Here is a 23,861-nt window from a genome sequence, read left to right as displayed (position 1 = left end):
ATTTAGGCTGATCAAACTAGATTGGGTTAAACCCTAAAAGATATGACCTGCAATTTGAGGTGAATTGTTCATAATGGAAATTCTAAGTTGGGATAGGTAACTAAGATTTTAACAACCAAGCATGGTTGGGTCGGTTCGCGTTTTTGGATTAATCTAGTTCAAGTTGCATGCTAGCATGAAGCAAGAAGAGATTATAAAGATGGTGGTAGCTACTAATTGCCGGGTCAAGCAATGGTGCTTGCAATAGCATTGAAAGGGCGACGAAGAAGAGATGAGAACAAGGAGATATGGTTATCGAATACTGCTATTTCCATTGATTTATATAGATTTAGGCTATCTATATAGCTTGGAATTAATTCAGGGCCTTAAATTACACATTTTATTTTGATTGAAAGACTAGTCTATGTTGCTTCACATTTAGTCTATGTTATTTTGTTGAAGAAAACAAAAAAAGAGGAGGAGAACAGACTGAATGAGCCTTTTCTTGGTTCGATCTTCCTTTCCAAACTTATTTTTATTAGTGTTAGATATGAATAGCACAAGTAAAGGAAATGAGGATAATTATGATCGCATGCAAGGAAGCATCCATAGCTATAAAGGAAATGTACATACATGCATCATTTCAACATGAAGAGGGGTTTGATACAAGTTCACATACTCAAGCAGAATAGTTGAGAATAAGGTATGAGTGTTTATAGTTGCATTTAGTGTACATTACTGCATGGCAATCAAAATACAGGGAACCGCAAAAAAAGAAAAAAAAAAAAAAGTGTGTTTGTACCTTCTTCTAAGGAGAGGGAAAAACATGAAACCATGGTCATGGTCATGGTCATGGTCATGAGTCATGACCAAACAGGGTAACAAAGCCCAATCCAAGGCACATCTTACGGAGTCATCGTCATAGTTAATTTCCCGGCAAACAACTCCCCCAAAGATTGAAACCCCCGGTCCGAAAAAAATCGTGCATCACTTGCACGTAACTCGACGTAAAATATCAGCCGTCCGATCTTCCAATATCCACCTGCAAGCAAAGACAAGCCCCGCTCTCTGGTGTTGCCAGGTACTCCCCCAGTTCAAAGCCAGTCTTCCGCCTCAAGGAGAACTCAGAGGGTTTCGAGGGTTTTCATTCCGCCATGTCTTCCCCCGACCAAGCTCCCGCCTTGGAGCCCCCTGAGAAGGAGGAGAAAAGCCTAGCGGCGGATCCGGTCGTCCCCGAGGCTGAGAAAACCCCAGCTTCGGAAGAGCAGGGGAATGGCCCGAGTGTCGACGGCAAAGGCGATTCTTCGAGCGGCGGAGCAGCTGGGTCTTCCGGCCCTGAAGAGCAGAGTGCCGAGAAAGCTCTAGCTCTCGCGGATGAGTTCTTCGAGGAGGGGTCGAAGGCAATAGAGGCCGGGGATTTCGTGGATGCCGTGGATTGCCTTAGCCGCGCCCTAGAAATTAGGTTAGGTTTTTTTTCCTTTTTAGTTATTTATTATTGGATTTATTTTTGCGGCATTCCTTTTGGTTTCTTACCGTAAAGAGTTCTATGCTCTCGCCCTTTAAGTGCGATTCCATTTTTATTTAGTTTGTTTTCTCTAAATATTATTTATTATTATTGATATTTTTGTCGAGGGACTGATGATCATAATTTTGATGCGAAATGTTTTCTAAAGCTGCAATGAAGTTCTTATCGGACCAAATTGACGGGGTAAAGTTTGTATTTTGAATCTGTTCTTTAAAGATTCAAATAATTATGAAAGTTTTATTATTTTATATTTTTTTAAATATCAATGTAAGAAGGGTCACCAATTTGTTGGCGTCTGTCTTTTTCCGGTTAAGTTTGCTATGCGTTTTCCCTTGATGATGTTGAGGTGGTTAGAAAAGCCAAAACTTATAGGATCCGATTAGGTGTTTGTGTTTGGTTGGAGTCAGTTTGTGAGTAAAAATGGGAAGATATATGGTTTGCTGTTTCTTTGTCTGGTTCTGCTTTGAACTGGTTCACAAAAGGGGCGAAGCTTGCTGTTAGAAGGGCGAATTTACCTACAATTAGCACGATTAAACCATCATTATATCCTTCATTATTGTGCAATACTCTAGCCGCAGGTGCATCATGTATATTTTTCAATTGTTTTTGTGATCAATGTTCTTTTAAAGCTTGCTTCTTTGTTGCTTTGGACTAACTCAACTGCATTATGTATTTCTGGATATTGTCTTGTTGTTTGGCTGACTCTTGGTTCAGTAATTGTGGCCTTCGAGCTTTAATTTGTATTCACCAATGCATGCTGGAGTTTCAAATGAGTCGACCCATCCTATCATTTCCTAGGTTGAGCTGGAATCCTCTTGGTTGGATTAAGCCTTCATTCCTTGTAATAGGATTCTCTCTCTGTCTCTCATGCATGCACCCCCCTCGCCTCTTGCCGTGTATATGGATGTGTAGATGTATTGTACGTATGCATGTGTGTTTATTTTATCAACTTGCTTGAGTGTGCATAGGGTGAGTTTGTATTTCTCGATGTTTGTGTATACAACATATGCACTTATATATGTTTGTACATTTTGATTTCTTGTAGATTGCTTGAGTGTCTACATGTGAGTGAGTTGGTGTGCGTGCATGAGTGCGTGCGCATGCCTGTATCTTTTAGCTTGCTTCAGTATATGCATATGGGTGGGTGTCTACATGTATTTATTGTGTTTTGTGCATTTTTTCTTTTAGCTTGCTTGAGTGTGCTTATGAGCGCATGTCATGTATGTGCACATGCATATATATATAAATGCAAACCTAGACAGCTTCGTATGATTTACTATAATTTGTTTATAAATACACATATGATCGTTGTGCTTGTGTGCGTGCTTGGACATGTATATATATTTGTACAGGTACATCCTTTGCAAATGACTGCCTACTATAGTCAGTGTCTAGCACAAAACTCAGTGTTCTGCTTTGAACTGATTCACAAAAGGGGTGAAGCTTGATGTTAGAAGGGTGAATTTGCCTCCAGTTAGCATGCTTAAACCATCATTATGTCCTTCATTATTGTGCAATACTCTTGCCGCAGGTGCATCATGTATATTTTTCAATTTTCCTTGCGATCAATGTTCTTTTAAAGCTTGCTTCTTTGTTGCTTTGGACTAACTCAACTGCATTTTGTATTTCTGGATATTGTCTTGTTGATTGGCTGACTCTTGGTTTAGTAATTGTAGCCTTCAAGCCAAGGTCCGCCGTACCGGTACCGGTCGGCGTACCGGTGGCCGGCCCGGTCCGGTACGGTACCGGCCCGGTCCGGTACGGTTTCAAAAATCACAGTGCGCGACGCTGTGGTTCTTAAAAAAAAAATCGTACCGATGCGAACCGGCCGGTACGGGCCCGTACCGGCCGGTTCGGATAAAAAATCGGGAAATACCGATTTTTTTGTCGTTCCGGTACCGGTCTAGGACCGGACCGGTACAGCATTTCATGCTTCAAGCTTTAATTAGTATTCACCAATGCATGCTGGAGTTTCAAATGAGTCGGCCCATCCGATCATTTCCTAGGTTGAGCTGGAATCCTCTTGGTTGGATTAAGCCTTCATTCCTTGTAACAGGATTCTCTCTCTCTCACTCATGCATGCACCCCCCCTATCTTCTTGCTGTGTATATGGATGTGTAGATGTATTGTATGTATGCATGTGTGTTTATTTTATCAACTTGCTTGAGTGTGCATAGGGTGGGTTTTGTATTTCTAGATGTTTGTGTATACAACATATGCCCTTATATATGTTTGTACATTTTACTTTTTTTTAGATTGCTTGAGTGTGTCTACATGTGAGCGAGTTGGTGTGTGTGCATGTGCGTGCACATGCCTGTATCTTTTAGCTTGCTTCAGTATGCATATGGGTGGGTGTCTGCATGTATTTATGTGTTTTGTGCGTTTTTTCTTTTAGCTTTCTTGAGTGTGCTTATGAGTGCATGTCTACATGCGTGTCATGTATATGCACATGCATATATATGTTTGTATAGTTTGTTTATAAATACACATATAAGCATTGTGCTTGTGTGCGTGCCTAGACATGTATATATATTTGTACAGGTACATCCTTTGCAATTGACTGCCTACTATAGTCGGTGTCTAGCACAAAAATCGTTATGCAATATCTCAAGGCAAAGATCAAAATTATATCCTATGGATGCTGCTTTATCTTTATCTTCCAAACTTTTTAGAGGTGCATGTTACTGAAAATTTGACTTAGAATGTACTATTATCATACACTGGTTGCGATGTACAATGTTTCTAATGTGTACATATCATTTATGCCTCTACATCTGAACGTGCTTGTGTGCATGTGCATATGCGTTATAAATTACTTTCTGATGATCATTATCATTGTCTTGTTCTAAAGCTATTCAGCTTTCCACGATCATTTGCTCTACAAGATGCCTCTTGTATCTTTGCCGCAGAAAAAATAGAGAAGTAATATAAACCATGCTGCAGATTAATGCTTATCATCATCAGGAGAAGTTAACACACATATTCTATTATTCAGGGTTGCGCATTATGGAGAACTTGCTCAGGAATGTGCTAGTGCTTATTATAAATATGGCTGTGCACTATTATACAAGGCTCAAGAGGAAGCTGATCCATTGGGTAATGTTCCTAAGAGCTCTCCCACAAACCTGCAGAAGGATAGAACCACTAGTGGTGCAGAAAATAGTGGAAGCTCAAAGGCTTCTGCTTGTGATGATAAAGAAGACATTCCATGTGGTAATAATGAGGAATCTGGAGAAGGTATGCATCTCTATGTAAGCCATGTCATTGTTATTATTCTGGGGTTGAAAAGGTTATGTGCTTTTAATCAGTTCAGATAAGTCAATATGATGAACGCAACTGATCAAAACCAGTAGAGTATCTAAGTCATGCATGTTGATTAGTTTATCTGTCTCAGAAAAGTAAATTTATTGTAAATGCTATCACTGAGGTCTCATAATAGTAAATTCATCATAAATATTGTCAGATAAGTGAAATATTCTTTATTCAAAAATGCTTTTGTTAGAATTGAAGTTTTCATATGGTCTCCAATGAAGGGAATCAACTTGCCTATTCTAATCAGGGAGAACAAATCACTGAAAATAGGATGATTCTGATTGTGGACGTTTGGTCCAATCAGTTGTCTCATTTTTGACTTGGAGATTGAATCTATCACACCAGATCTTTGGTTCTTATCCAATTTCAGCTTGATTAACTCTGGAACTTGCTAAGTGCTTGTTTCCCTAGATCTTGGTTTCACTCTTTTCACTTGATGCACTGATTCTCTTCCTGGGTTGATACCAACTTACCCACCCATTTTGTAGTTGCCTTGGTTTGGAAAAGGATAGACCTGCATCATTAAAACTCAAAGGTTGATTACACCTTGCTTGGTCCTTTCTTCCCATTTGTGGCAACTGCAAATAGGGGTAAGAAAGAAAAGCTAAGCTAGCTGTAATATTTCACTTAAACAAATAGGAGACTGATTCATCTTTTAACACATTTGCATCCTTATACATTTGTTTTAACATCTTTGTTGATTCATGTTCAACATTTTTCATTAAGATACATTTGAAAAACTATTTGTTGCTTAACATTATGGAAGTGCATCTACTGATTATACATATGCCATTTTGATACATGTATAGTGTGTGCATGCTTAAAATATATGCATAATAGTTACAGGTGGATGCAAACATATATAAGTTTACATGTAGACTCTCTAGAAATAGAGATACACAAATGCATCCGTGGACCGCATCTATGTTACGTGAATCCTTTAATTTACACCAAAATACCTACACCTAACACTTTTTTTTTTGCTTAAGATGGGCGTTTCATATAGTATGAGCACGAATACACCCAACAAAATCAGAAAACAGCAAATCTTGGAGTGCTCTAGGCAACTTTTCCTCTCTGGCCCACAAAGTGCCTCCCTGATTCGCAGCCCCGTTAGCCTCCCTGAACACATGTCTTGCCTGAAAGGCCACTCTATTGCTCATCATAGCCCAAATATTCCGAAGCAAGGGAAGTCCCCCTCCACCGCCGCTCAGGCCACCCTTGATCCAACTGATCATGGTGGCTGAGTCCCTCTCCAAGATCACTGAGCTAGCTTGTAGCACACGCCAAGCATGGCTCAGACCGGCCCAAGCTGCCGTAACTCTTCCCTACACCTAACACTTAGCAATGTGTATTGGTATGATACTTAGGTTGGACCCACGAGAAAAATATTATAATGTTAGATGGATCCTATACAAAGACATTTATGCTCATCACCAAAACTTGTACCGCACATATGCCACAAGGTTTTAAATGTTATGGGATGGGGTCATTCTGAATTTTTCATAGAACGAGAGCCTTTGCCCTCATATCTTATCCCGCACTTGGGACGAAGGATGTCCTAGGATGCGTCGATCAGGATATCTTGACACCGGCATCCAGCGGGTCGTCCCATGGGATTTGAAACCATGTAACATGCCATGTGTTGATACATATTATATGGGCATGCATAGATTATAAACACTAGTATTCTGCACTTGCCGTGCACATGTTTTGCAAAAAAGGAGAGGATGGCATAGAGTAGTATTAGGGGGAAGTTGTATATGGTTTGGAGACTGTCACACTTTCCACTTCATGCGGAGGCTTCACTTTTGAAGTCCAGCTTTAGCATGCCCCAACTCAGGCTCTCTTATTATAATAGACATAAAATTTACAGACTCATCAACATAAACAATCCAACTATAAGTTTTGTGGAAACCTGCTTACAACTACTTGTTTTTCTTTTAGAAGGTCTAACGACATGAATTAAAATTTTTAGCTAGGGATATTTCATTAAATGATAACTTGCAGTTAAGCCTTAATATGCTGAGATGTGGTTGATTGCAAATACTGTATTTGTCTAGAGAATGTGGAGACATTGGTCATCTTTCCTCTCAATATGCTTTGGTGAGAATTTTTTGGCCTAGTATGTGTCGTGTTAATCTTCATCACTCTACATTTTTGTATATAAGCAGTATACATGCAATAAGCACCTATCATTGGTTTTACTTGTAGATACATGTGTAAATTTGGTTTTTCGGTTGTTTGACTTGAAGGAATATTGGGATTTTTGTGAGTGAGTCCTAGGAAAACAAGAGGATTGGCAAAGAAATGGTCTAGGTCCTAACTGCTTTCTCTTAGGAAAGGTGGCTATGTTAGTAACTGCACTTGTGTTTGTCATCTTGTTTTGCTGGGGAATTTCTATGCAATCCTCCAACTGTTTGATTTTATTCTTAAATTGATCACACATCTGTCCCAATCTCTTGATCCCAGCCCATGTTCATGTATCTTTGCATTGCCATTCTGATCCATTTATCTGGTCTAATGATTGTGTTACAAATTTTTTCCTTCAAGTTTGATGGTGTTTGAAAAGTTGTTACATTAGAACTCCACCTCATCAGCCTCGTTGCTGTCATATTTAAGGTGTTTTTGTTTTCTATGTGTTTTACAATAGAACCACCAAGGGTGGCAATTGCTTGTGGTTTGGTGGGTCTGGTCTTTAGCAGCAGGAAACTTCTACTTAGGGTGTCATGTCTCTAAGTTTTTGGAGTGGTCAACCTCCCTCTACGTGTGTTGCACCCTGATCAGCTCTTGCATTTATTCATCTTTTAGATAACTAAGGTCTTCCTTGACTATTAATTTTCGCTCAGCCTATAATGAACTTGATCACTTATAAAGGTATGGATGCATTCCAATTTTTTTTCTGTTTTTTTTTCACTATCTAAATGAGATTCTGGATTGGGATTTAATCCTAATTTTTCTACCTGGAAAAACAGGAGATTGACCAACTCCAAAAATTCATCTAAATAAATCAATGCAATGTTAATTTTTAAATGAGATACTATTTTCGGTTTTTAGTGAAATATATAAGTTTCCGAAAAAAAGAGAGACTTATATGTTCTTATACCACCATAACATTTTAAAGCCCCTATATCTTGGTTAAAATATGTATTTTTGGCGCACTTGGGTCCCTCAAAATTGTGATAATTCAAGAAAGAAGTACTACTTTGAAGTGATGTTCATGAGAAGTTGCTGCTGTAGAATTGTATGGAAAATGCTGGTAAAAATGTTTTATTTAAAGGTGATTAAAACAAGAAAAAAGAAGGTAAAAGGTGTTGACTGTATATTAGGTTATCATTGACTTGGTTATGACCTAACTTTACATCGAGTAGAACTTAGAGGCTTGAAACTCAAATGTCTAAACTTCACCCGCATCATTCATATAACCAAATTCATCCAATTTTGAAGTTTATGATCAAATAATAAAAAGGCCACCTGAACTTTGCATCGACAATCATCGGACCACAATTTCAGGCCCTAATAATGTGGTATAAATTAACCTGATTTTAGTGCCAAACACTTTGCAAGGTGCATCTCGTGGATGCATGCAGTGATCATGTATAGTTAGGCTCAAATAGGAGCTTCTGCTTTCCAGTTACAATCCTTGTAAATTGTGGGGGTATTTGAATTTGGGTTTTAGATGTATTTGAATGCTGAATATAATCAAGTTAATTTATAAAACAATCCTAGTTAAATTCTTTTGAAATAATCATAGACTTATCCCAACATTATCCTAAGTGCGCTTATAGCAAGACTCAGAAATACATGGAGGTAACTTAAAAAACTTATAGCACATCTTCACATTCGGGTGTGCAAAAAACTGACCACACTGCGAGCCCGAACTGAATTGATCACTTGGGTTCGGTTTAAACTGGTTTTTTCTATAGCCAGTTTGGTTACGGTTTGAAAAATTTCCAAACTGAAGAAGTTGGTTCAGTTTCGGTTTAAATTTTTGGAAAACCAATCCAAACTGAAAAATCAACATATGTATGTTGTCCCTTTAGCAGTTTACCCCTAACCCTAATCCCTTTTCATGGTTGTCCTCCCCACTCGAACAATTGCCGATTGACCCTACTCTTATTATCTTTGCCTCTCCGCACGACCATTGCCACTAGAGCCTCCTCATCCCACCGGGCTGCTACAACTCTTTTTCTATCACCGACGTCATCTTGCCACATCTCTTTTTCTCCTCACCACTGCAACCACTGTACTCCACTCGAACGATCACTGATTGCCCCTTCTCTTGCCATCTCTTCTTCTCCTCACGACCATAGCCACTAGTGCCCCTTCATCCCACCAGGCCGCCACAACTTTTCTTCTATCATAAGCCTCATCTCGCTGCACCTCTTCTTCTCCTCACCACTGCAACCATGGGAGGCCCCTCATCCCGAGAATCCAAAGATGACAAGTCAATGATGTCATGGCCCTACAGTTGGAGCAGCTATGATGGATAGGAGAGACGTCTGTCTCGTGCCTTATAGGATGTCTCATCTCTTTCAAGCCCCACTATTCTCTCATGAAGCTCGCTGGTAGGAATCTCCTCATTAGGTCCTCATCACTTTCTTTCCTCTTTATTTTTTTAATCCTTTCTTCTCTTTCTTATTGATTGCTTTATTTCCTATCCTAATGCATTTCTTTTGATCCTTGGAATGGTAAGTATGAGGAAAAGAAGTTTATAAGTTAGATGTCTACAAAGAACTGGAAAGCATCCAAAACCTTTCTCAGGTCTATCCCGACTGTAAGTCTCTTTTCTATGGGATTCGTAGATTTTTTAGATGTTTTTTTCAGATAAAATCTCCAAGAAAACTACTACGAACTGGCAATGCCTCGATCTTCTCAGCCTGATACAATGAACTTAAATTTGGATCTCCTCAACTCGATAAACCAGACCAAAACCGAACCAATATCTTTGGTTCAATTTATTCAGTTTTTATAAACCGTCGTTTTAGTTCCGGTTTTGGTTTTAGGAAAGTGGTCTAAATCGGTCTGTTTTCAATTTTATCCCTAAACTGACCCAACCTGACTGATACCCACCCTATCTTTACATGACTATTTCCTTTTTCATTGTCAAGCATTTTAGAAAGGTTTTATGTTTTGCTCAAAACTGTATTGAAAATGCTTGAGCTTTGTCAGTTTTGATTTGGTATTTTTGACCTAAAGCTGGCTTATAGAAGGCTAAAATTCTAACCCTTTTTTTTGAAAAATTGTGTGGCTGTGTTTCTTTTTCACCAGATGGGGTTGGCAGGGTGGGTTGAGCTTGCTCTTGGGTAATAAATTGTCTTTTGCAAGCACTTTTTGCAAAAAGAACTCAATACTTTACTAGCTTTGAGTAGAGTTGGAAGCTAGAAGTGCTGGATCCTGCATATCTTTCATACATTTTTTTCTGCATTAATGCTTTAGACTTGCACACACTTGGCAAGATATTGTAGATCCTGCATACGCATGATAAGGAATCTCAATTTAGTCAAAATTTACAAATTAAAGTATACTTTTATGATGAAAAATGCTATTTCAATTTGAATGCTTATATTTGGTGTATAAGATTCTTACAAAATAATGCATCATTGTTATAGATAGGTATGTGGTCTGTTTTTCTAAATGATGATTTTTCTTAAATCTTTGTCTTTTATTTTTTTAATAAAATTCTAACAATTTTATTCTCTAAAACATTATGTGATACATATGCGTTTATGTGCATGAATAATGTTTTTATATATGCATATGTATGTCTCTCTGTGCGTGCATATATACTTCTAATTCCTACCTGTTTTATTTTTTTATGTTCTGAATTTTCTCTAATGTTCTTCTTCTTGTTAACGGATACTCAGCTGAAAATGTTGATACAGAATCTCTTTGGCCCAACCAAAATTAAAATTGATTAAAGTTTCTGAATTAAGTTTTCAAACAATGTATTTTGAATTATATGCAAAAAATGAGTTGCATTAATCTAAGGTTCATTGTACCTGTGCATATTGTCCCATACTAGGCCTAATACCATATTTGTACCAAACTAAGAGTCGGTATGAGGGCATACCGACACTTTATTAGAATGGTACTAATAGGGGGTCTAGTCCTGAGATTGCGAACCTTGTATTAATTAGTTATGCGTGTTCATGTCGAAGCCATGACTGAGTTATGCGTTTTAATCACTATCTTAATCATCTAGTTTTGTATGTGACTCCATGGTTTAACCTCCATCAGACACAACTCTTTGCTTATTTGACCAATTTGATAGTTATTCATGCCTGCTAGTCCCATTATTAAGTCCTTCAGCTGATCTGATTTTTTGAATGATCCAAGGCTTCGTGGTGTATGTTCTTGGATTAACCTTTATCATCAAAATTATTATTTGGATGTATGCTTTAAAAGAGCACTGACAAGGGAAATAAGCTCGTCATCATATAGGATGAGTGACCTAGTCTGGACTCATGGAAAATAAGAAGTAGAACATCAAGGTGATAAATGATTGATAAGGTGATAAATGATCGATAAAGCTTAGTCAATATAGTTGGCATTGTTAAATTTGTTCCGTGTGTAAATAGTATTTGACCCTTTCAGCCAACTACCTACATTTTCTGTGTTTTCCCAGTTATAAATATTTCTCTTTCAATCTTGTGAAGGACATCGACCCCTCAAAAGATGGAAAACAATGATATTGCTGCATTATCCTTTAACACACACAATTAATGAAAATTGTCTAGGAAGGCAGCTAGCTGTTTGATCATCAAGGGGCTGTCTGGTGGAAATCTTGAATAAATGAGAAGCTCATTTCTCTTTCTATCTCGATTTTTTGGTATGCATGGTATGGTTGAAAATTAGGTTTCATTATCATCACTATGGGTGTGAAATGAAATGGGAACTGAAATTTAGTCAGAGCGATGTACTTTTCTTTTGGTCTCAAATCTCAACTGATATTCTTTTTTTTTTTTTGAGATTTATATTTCTAATTTTAATTGGTTGAATCATTAAATAAGGTCAAGCCAAAGGATCACATGATCTGATGCTTCTCATGGAGCTATAGAATTCCAATCACTATTTCTATAAGGTGCTTTTGCTACCTGGGAAAAATTCACTATTATTCATGTTGCAATTATTTGTATGTCCTGACAAGCCACACATAAGTTCTTTTTTGAAAACTTTGTTATCTCCCCTTCTATTCATATATAATCTATCTATATAAATTGAAGTTAAGAGTGGGTAGTATGTATTTTCCCTTTCACAGCATGTTGGTGGCTTGACGATACACCACACATAAGTTCTTTTTTGAAAACTTTGTTATCTCCCCTTCTATTCATATATAATCTATCTATATAAATTGAAGTTAAGAGTGGGTAGTATGTATTTTCCCTTTCACAGCATGTTGGTGGCTTGACGATACAGTTATAATCTCTGTAGTTTTATAGCGCACAGTTATTATCACGGTTTCTCATATCTTGTTCCCCTGAAAGAAGGTAGCGACAAGGATCAGGAAGATGTTAATGAGGGAACTGAAGGAGATGGTGAGGATCTGGCAGAAGCAGATGAAGAAGACTCTGATTTAGATCTGGCATGGAAAATGCTAGATGTTGCTAGAGCAATTGTTGAGAAGCGCCCAGAAGACTCATTGGAGAAAGTAAATATCTTGGCTGCTCTGGGGGAGGTCTCATTGGAAAGAGGTTAGCTTTTGATCATGCATAGTTGCATTTGTCAGAGATATATTGAACTTTAACTATTTTTCTGAAAATTGCAGAGGATATTGAGACTTCCCTTAGTGACTATCAGAAAGCTCTATCCATAATGGAATGTCTGGTTGAGTCAGATAATCGACGAATTGTTGAATTGTATCCTTATCAAGTAGATCATGTGGCTTAATGCTTGTGACCATCCTAGTAGCAAGATCATTTTCTGGAATGAGATGTTAAAATTTTTAATTTCTGTTTGAATACTTTTAATTCTTTTTAGCTCACTTAACTGGAGTATAGAAATTTTAGGATATGTTTGGTGTTGGAGCTTGGGTCAAAAATTGAAGAGGCTATTCCCTATTGTGAAAAGGCTATTTCCTTGTGCAAATCCCGCTTACAAAGACTCAAGGAAAATGCAGTGAAGACTATAGATTCTGCAGCAACCAGTGGAGACCCTATGTCGGACACTGATAAAAGTGGTAATCGTTCCAGTGAAACCAGTTCTGGATTGTCTAATTTGGAGGAAGAGATAGATTTTCTTGGTGGCATCTCAACTGAGCTTGAAAAGAAGGTATCTTGAATTGTTCAGGTTAAAGTATTTAGCATTTTACGAAGTATATTTGTTATTAAGTAAATAGCACAAATCTTGATATGAACTATCTTACTGAGACTAGGGCATATTCAGTTATGTTGTGTGATTTGTTTGTATATGTTCTGTACCTCTGTTTTCCTTTTTGGGTACATTTAATATATGAATCAGAGCTCTTGAGTACCTGTCTTCTTGGTAACTTTCTTACAACAGGTTAACTGTAGATGGGGTATATCTTTGGCAATGAAAGTAATCAAGTTTTTCCCTTTTGGGATGCAGCTTGAAGACCTGCAGCAAATCAAATCAAATCCAAGATCTGTTGTGTCTGAAGTTATGAAAATGTTTGCTTCCAAATCAACATCCGGCGAGAACAACCTGCCAGAGAGTGTAGCCAGATCTTTATCTTCGAGTTCATCACGGATGGGCATTATCAGTGGTGCTGGTGGTTTCGATTCGCCGACGATTTCTACTGCTGCAACGAATGGAGGTGTAACACACCTGGGCGTTATAGGGAGAGGCGTAAAGCGGGCTACTGTAAGTTCAGTCGTTGTAGAGCCATCACCGAAGAAGCTTTTGTTGGACTCATCTACAGAGAAAGCTGATAGCAGCACTTCAGAGGTTGTCAATTCCATGGCCCAGGATTCTGAAACTTCTTCAAAATAATGCTCATACACTTCTCCCATTTTTTGGCTTTCACTGTATGACTTGATATTGTGGAATTGTTCTACTTTCGGTCACTTGGATTGCTCTGAACTTGTGTCGTTCCAATAGGAAAGTTTATGATGCTGCTACTTTGTTAGTCTGCTATGTGCCGAATGCATGTGTGTGGTTTCTTATTTAAGAGCTTGCTTTTCTTGCTTCTTGTGCGTGACTGTATGGTCACAGTCACTATCATTTTATCCACAGGTCTGATGCATTAATTTGCCATTAAAACAGGAAATAGAATTAATCTTAATGATGGGTGGGGGGTTGCAATGCACTCCGAGAACTCCTCCGCCACTAGCTTGAAGGGAAGTGAGACGAAAGAGCAATGATCAAATAAAATGTTTTTTGCTTGTATTTTTTGCATAACGTTTGACCACGCCTATGAGCAATCACTTCAATTGGCTGGTTAGATTGTTCTTCCATGGCGACATGCTGATCAAACAAAAGCTTGATTCGAAGAAGAGAGCAACTGCTCAAGCAATGGCATGATGTTATGGTGGAAGAATGGAGGCTGCAAACGGCTAGAAGTGAGGCTGAAAGGAACTGCATGTTATTTAGAAGCTCTTGGTATTGCTGCTCGGTAGAGTTTTGATCATAGTTAATACAATTCTGGTCTTTAGCAATGAAACCGGTCTTGTAGGGAGAAACATGTCGATGTGATTTGACGTTTCTATTGCAAGTGTAAGATGTCAACCTCCTGTGAGCCAAGGTCTTCTATCTGCTTCCTATTTGAAATTTTGGTTGAGTAGATTAATGAAATAAGACCATACTTTTTGTTATCCTCTGTATGCTTAGTCAAAAGGCTTTTTTGAGAACTATGGCGTAGCCAAAAGGTTTTAATTAAGAAAGTAAATAGTCAAAAGAGAACATATGGTTCCTTTGGGTGCAAAAGGGACATGTCATTAACTGCATGATTTGAATCCTATTATGCAAACCTCATAAGAATACCAAAAAAATCCAAGCAGCTTTGCTGCAGCAGCAGCAGCTTGGAGGTGGCTGCATGGATATGCACTACAAAAAAAAATAGGAAAAGCCATTTTTTGGATAAGCTACCAATATTAGCAGAAAACATCGGCAACCTCCGAGCGTGCAGAAGTCTATCGATGCTTTTAATAAGCATCAAAGATTAGTGATGCTTAAAAACGTCGGAAATTTTAAACTGATCTTTCACGATGCTTTTCTAACTAGCGTCATCACAATATTTTAATAAGGTGGTGTATATGTAAAACGTCGTAAATTTTTTCTTGGCATTTGTATTGCCGATACTTCATCGATGCTTTGGAAAGCTTCGGAATATAAGTTTGCAACACTTATTTGTATGTTTATATGCAAAAATGTTAGTCTTTTATGCAGTGATGGATGGCCTTTGGACGTGAAGATGCGAGGTAATGGGAGATATATCGGATGGACGCGAAGATACTCAAGGCTCTCCCATCATCTGAATGGGCCATGATATGCTTAAATGCATGATAGAGTCACCGGTTCATGTCCCATAAAAAAGTGTCTCTAATTAAGCATATATTCTTCTAAAATAGCTGTTTGAAGCCTCAGCCAAAGAATTATAAACTCCTCTCTCTTCCGACCTTCAAACAACCAAAACATTCTTTCTAATATTTCTCCTTTTCATTGAATCTTTCTCAGATTATTTTTTCTGGTTTTATAAGCCAAGAGAGCAGTGCAGTTCCTGCAGAGGCTCATCATGCGAGCATACAATCCCAGAGACAAGAACTCTAATAATCCCTCCTTGGGACGTGAGAGACGAGACAAGGATTCTACCTCGGACTCCTCCTCCTCCCCTCCGCGAATCCTTCCCGCCAAGCTCTCCGCCCCAAGAATCTCGTGCTTCTCGCCAGCAGCAACACGCGCTGCCTTGCCAAGGATGGCTTAACCCGGACGAGTCGAATACTGAGTCGAACCGCGTGGGTTGGGCGGGTCAACACCCCGAGCCGGTGAAGTACTTCAGGTTTTTCAGAATTTTTTTATTTTTGCTAAACTGGATGATTCATACAGTTCTAATACGGATATATCCAGAAAGATCATAAAACAACAAATCATGGAGTGCTTTAAGCAACTCTCTTCCCAACCCATCGGGCATCTCCGAAGTGATTAGACACATACGAAGCCATCTAGTCCGCGACCCCATTAGCGACTCTGAACACATGCCACTAAGCATGACCTGAATGTCTTGAAGCAAGAGATAGTAATAGTTTTTCATAAGATTTGGGATTTGACTCAATAGGCTCTTTTTGGGTCGCAAGTCGGACTGGTTGACCCGGCTGAACCGGCCGGACCTTAAAACAAAAGCTAGAACCAGCCTAAACCAAGACAAACATTAACCAATCCATAGAATCATATTAGAAAAGGATTAAAGTACCTAGAAACGTTTTCATTAAGGTACCTATTGTTGAACCTAGGACCACTATAATGAATTAAAATAACTCTTTGAATTCAAATGAAAGGGCCAACAAAAGGGACAAACTGAGGTGGTATAGGGTGAAGGTAAGTAGCAGACAATGAAACTAAGGCACTCTCCACAAGGCATGGTTTTGAATAGGAATTAGTGGCACCTCTAGTTCCTTCGGCCGAGGGTTACTTGTGGACTTTAGTCATTCAACTCACTCCTATAAGTTAATGCATTAACCATATATTTTGTAAGATGAATGAAATTGTTGGGGACTTCAGTTGTTCTTTTATTCTTCTTGTAGTGGGGCTCTTCTTTGACTAAATTTTTATGTATGAAATTAATTTGTAAATGATTTAATGCTTCTGAGATTTGCCCCAAACTCTATCGAGAAAAGTGTAGAGATGACTTCTTTTTTAAGTTGGCAAAAATTCACAAAAGCATATCAAACTATGAAACAGATTCAAAGTGATATTCATGAATGGTAGTCATCCAGTGGAAAAACATCGATGGTGTCTCTTAATTTGAACAAATAAAGGGCATGTGCAATCCTCATAAGTGAAGTCCAAAGTTCAGTTATAACGACAAGAGCAAGGACTTCGAAGGAAAGAGCTTCTAGCTCTTAATTCAAAACCAATTGGAATCCTATTTCCAAAGCTTTTAATCTTTACATTCAAGGCATTTTTCCCCTCGTTTCTTTCCTTGCTTAATCGTATGGAAAGATGTTTGATGATCATGGTTGTAGTTTTAGTTGGTTGATGACAAAGTTAAATCCGCATGTAAAATTTGCTTGATATTTCTATCAGCTTTCTGATCTTAAAATTGTGCTCCATGACTGTGATCAGAAAAGGCTTGCACTGAAAAAAAAACCAACAACTAAATGGTAGGACTCGGAATAATTGTACTGGAAGTCATGCCCAAAACAAGTTTATCGAGTAGTCCCAAAAACTGGCAGTGCCGTTTTTTTTTTTTTTTTGGTTGCGACGGATGACTTATACATTTTTAGTATGAATACATTCAAAAAAAAAAATCAAAAAATAGCAAGTTTCGGAGTGCTTTAGAGAACTCCCTCTTTTCAACCCACAGAGCTTCTCTGGAGTGGTCAACCATCTAATCCGTGGCTCTATGAGCCTCTCTATAAATATACTCAGCCTGGAAGGCAACGTCGCTGCAGTGTCATTTCTTTTGATGGTTCAAAAAATCCTCTCTCAGGTTGAACGACCGGTGAATTCCTACGAGAAGAACATTTTTAATCGACACAATAGAAGAAAGAGCCATAACGATCCCTGTATGTTCACAAGCTTATTAAATCCAAATGTAATACAATTTAATTGTAGCATATAAATATGGTTAAAACAAACTACGTGGCAATGTCGATCATTCCTTTTTGCAGGCCAAGTAGGCTTATTGCTTCCCTGGAAGAATTGTCTCTGCTCCTCCTTTCCCAGACAAAAAACATCTATGATGAGGTGGTGTTGAGGTATTGGATCGAGTAGGATGGGAGTGGAAGAGAGAAGTCATGTGCACTTCCATAAACCTTATTGGCATTCATATCTGCACTCTGGTGAAGCTCCATGTGGTGTCTTGGCTTTGATCAATTGCATGTATAATAACTATTATTTCCATTATAGTAGACAACAAATGGAATCCTAGATGGTTGTTTAAATGATATTAGGCCCCCCATATTTTTTGGCAGTGAAGGGACTAGCCTTCTTATTAAAACTTAGGATTCGATGGGCATGACAGGGTGTGATATATACTTGTTCCTTGTTAATTATGGATCGAATGATGTCTTTGACAAAAAGATCAACATTTGAGTAGAATCTAAGCATATGTTGGTCCATTTCTATATACATATTTCTTGTGATCCAGAACAAACTACTCACATGCATTAAGTCAGTTTATTTCTCTTATCAAAAAACAAGGTGCTTTGTCAAGATGCTTACAAGTTTCTTTTAACAAATAAGTTTATGCAACTGTTTTTGCTTAAATGGATGAGTCTATGTAGATGTAACTACTATTTCTCTTATCGAGATTATTTAAATTGGTGTTGCATGCACATTGTATATGAAAGAAAGCATTGATAACTACTATTTTTATTTAATGACTTGGTGTGTATGTATGTAAATGTGTGTGTGTGTGTGTGTATATATATATATATATGCATATGTATTATCACTTTTTCATATTACTCATTTAGTTTCTACAATAGGGTTGGAAAAGTGAGGTGAAAAAGTGAAGACAATAGTCTGCCCAAAGAAAAGGATCGGACAGCTTTTGAATGGAGACATAAGGCAGCAAGGTTCTTTTAATTTTGCTTGGGAAATAAAAAAGCAAGCGTTGAGCCATGCTAAGTTATGCCCATGGGCAAACTTTATTTTATTTGAGGATGACTCATCCATCATGATTGGGTGAGTCTATGGACAATCCACAGTCAGAGGCAGATCCTCTTTGCCCTTGGATATCTGGCAGGATCGAGATAGTATACTGTCTTTAGGGCAAGCCATATTTACTGCTAGATGAATAACATAGTGGATTTGGTTGCTTCTTTTGTTGTAGATCACTTCGATAAAATGTTATGGATGCATGATGTGGTTTGGCTAATTTTTATACAGAATATTTGACTTTCTGACGAATGTAATTATACAACATTTGTCAGTATCATTGGTCTTAGCAAAAAAAAAAAAAAAGAAGAAAAAAAGAAAAAAGGGCTTGCATGTATCACCATTAGATGGAGGCCATGAGAGACCTTGGATCGAGCCTTAGGATCAAATGTTTGTTATGACCATGCCTTCTTCCCTTGCTAATCATTACGTTTCAATGATTAACAACCATACCATGCGTGCACGACCGAGTCTTGTACCAAGTCCCAACACGAACTTACGATTGCACGAAAAGAAAAGGCGAGAAAAGAACCATTCCAAGTGGAAGTAGCTCGGCAGCTGTTCGTAGAATCGCCACTCCCAAAAGTCGAGACATGGCAATAACTTTGGCCCCCACAGCCTGCCTTCTCGGCTCTTTCAGGGCCTCACTCTTTCAATGCAAGTGGAACGCCCACGAGGAACCCTATTTTGGCAACATTATTGCGAAGTTATTTCGTAAGCTAATTCTTTGGAGAAAATTAATAGAGAAACACCAAGGAATACTCTGTAACTCTCCCTACAGTAGAGACCATGATGAAGTACATAGGTATATCAGCTCATGGCTCTCAGCTTGTTTCAATGGTACAGTACAGCGTGGAAATCTTAGGTGGACCAAAGAATTAAGCTCAAGGGGACCTACATAATCTATACATGCTTGTAGTTCAACCCTCATTGAGGCCTTCCTACTTCCAACCAACCAATTCTTCATAATTAAATCTCCTCACACCTCTATCTTCCCTTAGCCACCAATATCAAATTAGTTTCCTTTAGATATTTAAGATTTGCGTAATGGATTAGCAGTGTCTTGCATAAATTTGTGAATCCTTTTTTGTTGCTTTAGAATTGATGAAATGTTGATATCCGTTAAGTGTACACCCATGAGAATAATGGACAAAAGAAAAGTTTCCTACTCAAAACGAGTGCATTTATGGATAGGATAGACCTGTGTGGTCCTCCAAGAGTCGAGACCCCACATAATTATTGCTGAAAAAAAAATATATCTTACACCAGATGTACCATATTGGCAATTTAGCAGTCCTATAATGAATAGAATGAAATTTTTTTTGCCTGGTTTGGATCTTCCAAAACATCATTCAGGCTCTTGCACAACTTCCACTCATCTATTATTAAAAAAAAAAAATATCCATCACTTCTTAGAAAGTTACTGTGATATGTAGAATATAAACGAAAAATAATTATATTTGAACTTAAAGTACAGAAGATTTGGATACATATTCAAAAAGATCAATGGAACTGTAAATTAGGTGGCGGCTTAAGTGGCCAGCTATTGGGACAATATTCTGTAGTTTCAAAAAAAAAAACTGTCCAGGACACTTTATGATATTTTATTTTTAAATTTTGTTCATTATATCCGTATTTATGTAGTTTGATGTGCCTGTTTTAGAAAAAAAAAATAACTTAAAGCACTGAAATTTTGTGCAAAGTGTAGGATGCCTTCCTACCCACTTCTATTGGATTCCTCTCCTTCTGAACTTTTGCATCCTTCCTCCCCCACCTTTAAGGCATTGTAAGAACGGTGGATGGGCATTGATGAGCCCTGCTGCGCGGCCTGCAAAAGGCTCATGCCATGCATGCCCCCCTCACAGAAAAATCATTAAAATCATAACTCCTTAAAATATCTAACGAAGACAAGCAGGGGAGGCAGGCAATGTTGATGTCGATATCTAGAAAGGGAGCTCCAAATAACAATGAAAGCCAGTTGGCAACCAGACTACGATAGCTTTTGGGGTTTTCAGATCTACGAGGTGAGACAAAAAAATAATTAAATAAATTCATCTTTTTTTATTTTTTTTTTTTAATTTTTACATTGACCGTAGCACAGCTAGAGAAACAAAATCATACCAAGTTTAAAAACAAAAATTTCTAAAATATTAGATAGCAAATAAGGCGATCCAATATATACGGCATGGCTTAAAAGATACCACGGTATCTCACCGGCCGGATGTTGCCCGGCGAATGCTCTACTACGCTAGTATGCTACTTTGTGGGATTATCAAGCAAGCCTGCACCGCAGCACTAAGTGATTAAAAAATAAATGCTTTTTATGTTTATGGTAAAAAAATGTTCAAAACTCTTCTCCTTTTGTCCCTGCTCGCCCGGTCAGGATTCTCTCCGTCCCATCTGTGATTCCCACCGCTAGTCCAACCCGCCATTGCCCAAAAAAATCGCTTCTTTTTCTTCCCCGGAATCGGAGGAGGGGTCGGAACGAAAGAAGAGATGGGGTTCGGGAAGAATGGCTTTGGTTATGGGAAATGGGATGGGTTGCTGTTGAGTGTATGAGGGAGGATCTAGGGTTAGGGTTTCTGATCGGAGGAATGGCTGCCGAGAAGCCCGGGTCGAAAGGCCAAGCATGGTGAGCTCTCTCCTACTTTGAATCCTTTGCCTTCGTCTTTAATCTTCGATTTGGTCTCGAGAATGAAGGATTCATCTCGAATTTCTTTTAGGTTTTGCACTACTGGATTGCCCAGCGATGTCGTAATCGAAGTCGATGAGATGAGCTTCCATCTCCACAAGGTGATTGATCTACAACTCCATTTTCTCTCTTTGGTTCCTCCGATTTTTGGATCCCTGGCTCTAAAAGATGGATTGTGTTTTGCCCTTTTGCTTAGTTCCCGTTGATGTCTAAGAGCAAGAAGCTCCACCAGGTGATAACGGAGCGGGAGCAAAACCCCAGAGCGAGACTAGCAGAGGGCATTGAAGGAGGAGGGGGGGAAGAAGAGATCGAAGAAGAGGAGGATCTCCACCACATTCCCCTCCCGGAGTTCCCCGGCGGCGCCGAGATCTTCGAGACCGCCGCCAAGTTCTGCTACGGCGTCAAGATCGATATCACGGCCTGGAACGCCGCCCCGCTCCGCTGCGCCGCCGAGTACCTCGAGATGACGGAAGAATTCTCCGAGGAGAACCTCATCTCCCGCACCGAGCGATTCCTCGCCCAGTCCGTCCTCCGAAGCCTTAAGGAATCGGTGAGAGCCCTCAAGTCCTGCGAGGACCTCCTGCCCCTCGCTGAGGACCTCGGCATCGCGCAACGCTGCATCGACTCCATCGCCGCCCGCGCCTCCGCCTCCGATCTCAGCTCCCTCTTCGGCTGGCCGATCACAGAGGCCGCCGCCGCCGCCGGCGAGCCCAAAACCAAGATTTCGAGCTCCGCCCCTGTGGAACGGGATCGACGCCGCGGTCCGGCGGAAGAGCGGGATCCGGTCTTCCGCCGGCGAGGCTGTGGCGGACTCGTGGTTCGAGGACCTCACGGTTCTCAGCCTCCCGACGTACAAGCGGGTGATCGCCGCCATGAGAGCTTGCGATCTGAGCTCGGAGATCATCGAGGGATCGCTCATCTCCTACGCGAAGCGATCGATCCCGGGTCTCTCGCGAACGAGCCGCCACCACGCCACCGCCCCGGTGGCTTCGGAGCCCGAACAGCGGGAGCTCCTCGAGACCGTCATCTCCAACCTCCCCCAAGGGAAGAGCTCCGGTCTGGTCACCACCCGGTTCCTCTTCGGTTTACTCCGGACGGCAAATATACTCCGCGCCTCGGAAGCTTGTGCAACGGCGCTGGAGAGAAAGATCGCGTCGCAGCTGGAGCAGGCGACGCTGGACGATCTTTTGATACCGAATTATTCCTACCTCGTCGAGACGCTCTACGACGTGGACTGCGTCGAGAGGATCCTCGGCTATTTCCTCGAAGGCCTGCAGGAAAGATCGGCGGTGGTCGCCGCCGACGAGGACGGCGGGGACTTGGCCTTCAGGTCACCGCCAGGTAACAATAACAATAACAACCCGTTGCTGATGGTGGGGAAGCTGGTGGACGGGTACCTATCGGAGATCGCGTCGGACGCGAATCTGAGACCGGAGAAGTTCTGCGATCTCGCGCTGGCGCTGCCGGACCACGCTAGAGTATTCGACGATGGGCTCTATCGCGCCGTCGACGTCTATGTCAAGGTGCGTGATTTAATGGTGCAAATCTTTATACCTTGTGCCGCAAGTGTATTGTATCGTTTGAGGGAAGCGGGTGGGGGCAGTTCGGTAATTTTATGCCATGTTTAATTTTAATTCTAGGCGCATCCGAGGATAACGGAGGAGGAGAGGGAGAGGGTGAGCGGTGTGATGGACTGCCGGAAGCTGACGCTGGAAGCGTGCACCCACGCGGCGCAGAACGAGAGGCTGCCGCTGCGGGCGGTGGTGCAGGTGCTGTTCTTCGAGCAGCTGCAGCTCCGGCGGGCGATCGCGGGGACGCTGGCGGCGGCGGCGGCGGCCGCGGGGGATGAGGAGGAGGAGGAGGAGGAGGGGGGGCCGCTGGCGGCGGCGGAGGGAGGGAGGAGGGAGGGGGGCACGTGGAGGACGGCGATTCGGGAGAACCAGGTGCTGAGGCTGGATATGGACAGCATGAGGGGCAGGGTACGGGAGCTGGAGCGGGAGTGCTCGACGATGAGGAAGGCGATCGAGAAGATGGATCGGATTCGTGGGGTGCGTGGCGGGGGAGAGCGAGCTGGGGTTTGGGGTTCGTTTACGAGGAGGTTTGGATGTAAGTTTACGACCCAAGTTTGTGATTCCCACCAGCGGACCGTGGTGGAGCCGAGGAAGTCCAGAACTGAACGTTCGCCGTAGCTTTTAATTCATCACGTATCGGATTTTTTTTTCTTTTTCTTGGGAAAACAGTTCTCCTTGTTAAAGTTTCAGATTTCAGAGAGGGGGAAAAAATTGATGGTTATGACTCTATGCATCCTGTTGTCACAAAAACGCTATAACAATTAACGACCTTCATCTACCTAACAGGATAACAAAAATTTCAGCTCGACATCTAAATGTGCACCCTTTCACTCCCAGGTAGAGGGATCAAACCAAGGCTACTGGTATTAAACCCCAGTGGCTTTCGCAACTCAACTAGAATGAGAATTGCTCCAAAAAAGAAAAAGAAAGAAAGAAAGAAACTGGACGAGTGTAGTTTGTGGTCTGTCTATATAACAACAGTTATAACACAAGCTGATTATGG

General features: G+C 40.3%; 2 protein-coding genes across 4 annotated transcripts; both read left to right on the top strand.

Annotated features, from left to right (window-relative positions):
- Nucleotides 1-1,033: 1,033 nt before the first annotated feature.
- On the top strand, nt 1,034-13,946 carry LOC103709173 (protein HGV2). Of its 3 annotated transcripts, none has more exons than XM_008794402.4 (6): nt 1,034-1,441; nt 4,500-4,741; nt 12,307-12,510; nt 12,585-12,675; nt 12,817-13,087; nt 13,319-13,946. In XM_008794402.4, exons 1-6 carry the CDS (start codon nt 1,134-1,136, stop codon nt 13,766-13,768), a joined length of 1,566 nt encoding a protein of 521 aa, XP_008792624.2. In that variant the 5' UTR covers nt 1,034-1,133; the 3' UTR covers nt 13,769-13,946. The 3 variants fall into 3 exon arrangements, with proteins under 3 accessions (XP_008792624.2, XP_008792625.2, XP_008792623.2); XM_008794403.4 differs by having other exon boundaries at nt 12,304-12,510; nt 13,385-13,946; XM_008794401.4 differs by having other exon boundaries at nt 12,304-12,510.
- A 6,860-nt stretch (nt 13,947-20,806) lies between these two features.
- Nucleotides 20,807-23,587, top strand: LOC103709194 (BTB/POZ domain-containing protein At5g66560-like). Its single transcript, XM_039114340.1, is given in 5 exon segments — nt 20,807-21,227; nt 21,319-21,388; nt 21,484-22,019; nt 22,021-22,810; nt 22,928-23,587. Coding segments are annotated over 5 exon segments (2,046 nt in total). The 5' UTR covers nt 20,807-21,126; the 3' UTR covers nt 23,477-23,587.
- The last annotated feature ends 274 nt before the right edge of the window (nt 23,588-23,861 follow it).

The sequence above is a fragment of the Phoenix dactylifera genome, chromosome 16 (assembly GCF_009389715.1).
Source record: "Phoenix dactylifera cultivar Barhee BC4 chromosome 16, palm_55x_up_171113_PBpolish2nd_filt_p, whole genome shotgun sequence".
NCBI lineage: Eukaryota > Viridiplantae > Streptophyta > Magnoliopsida > Arecales > Arecaceae > Phoenix > Phoenix dactylifera.
Note: the sequence above shows the minus strand (reverse complement) of the source record. Positions and strands in the feature narration are given on the sequence as shown.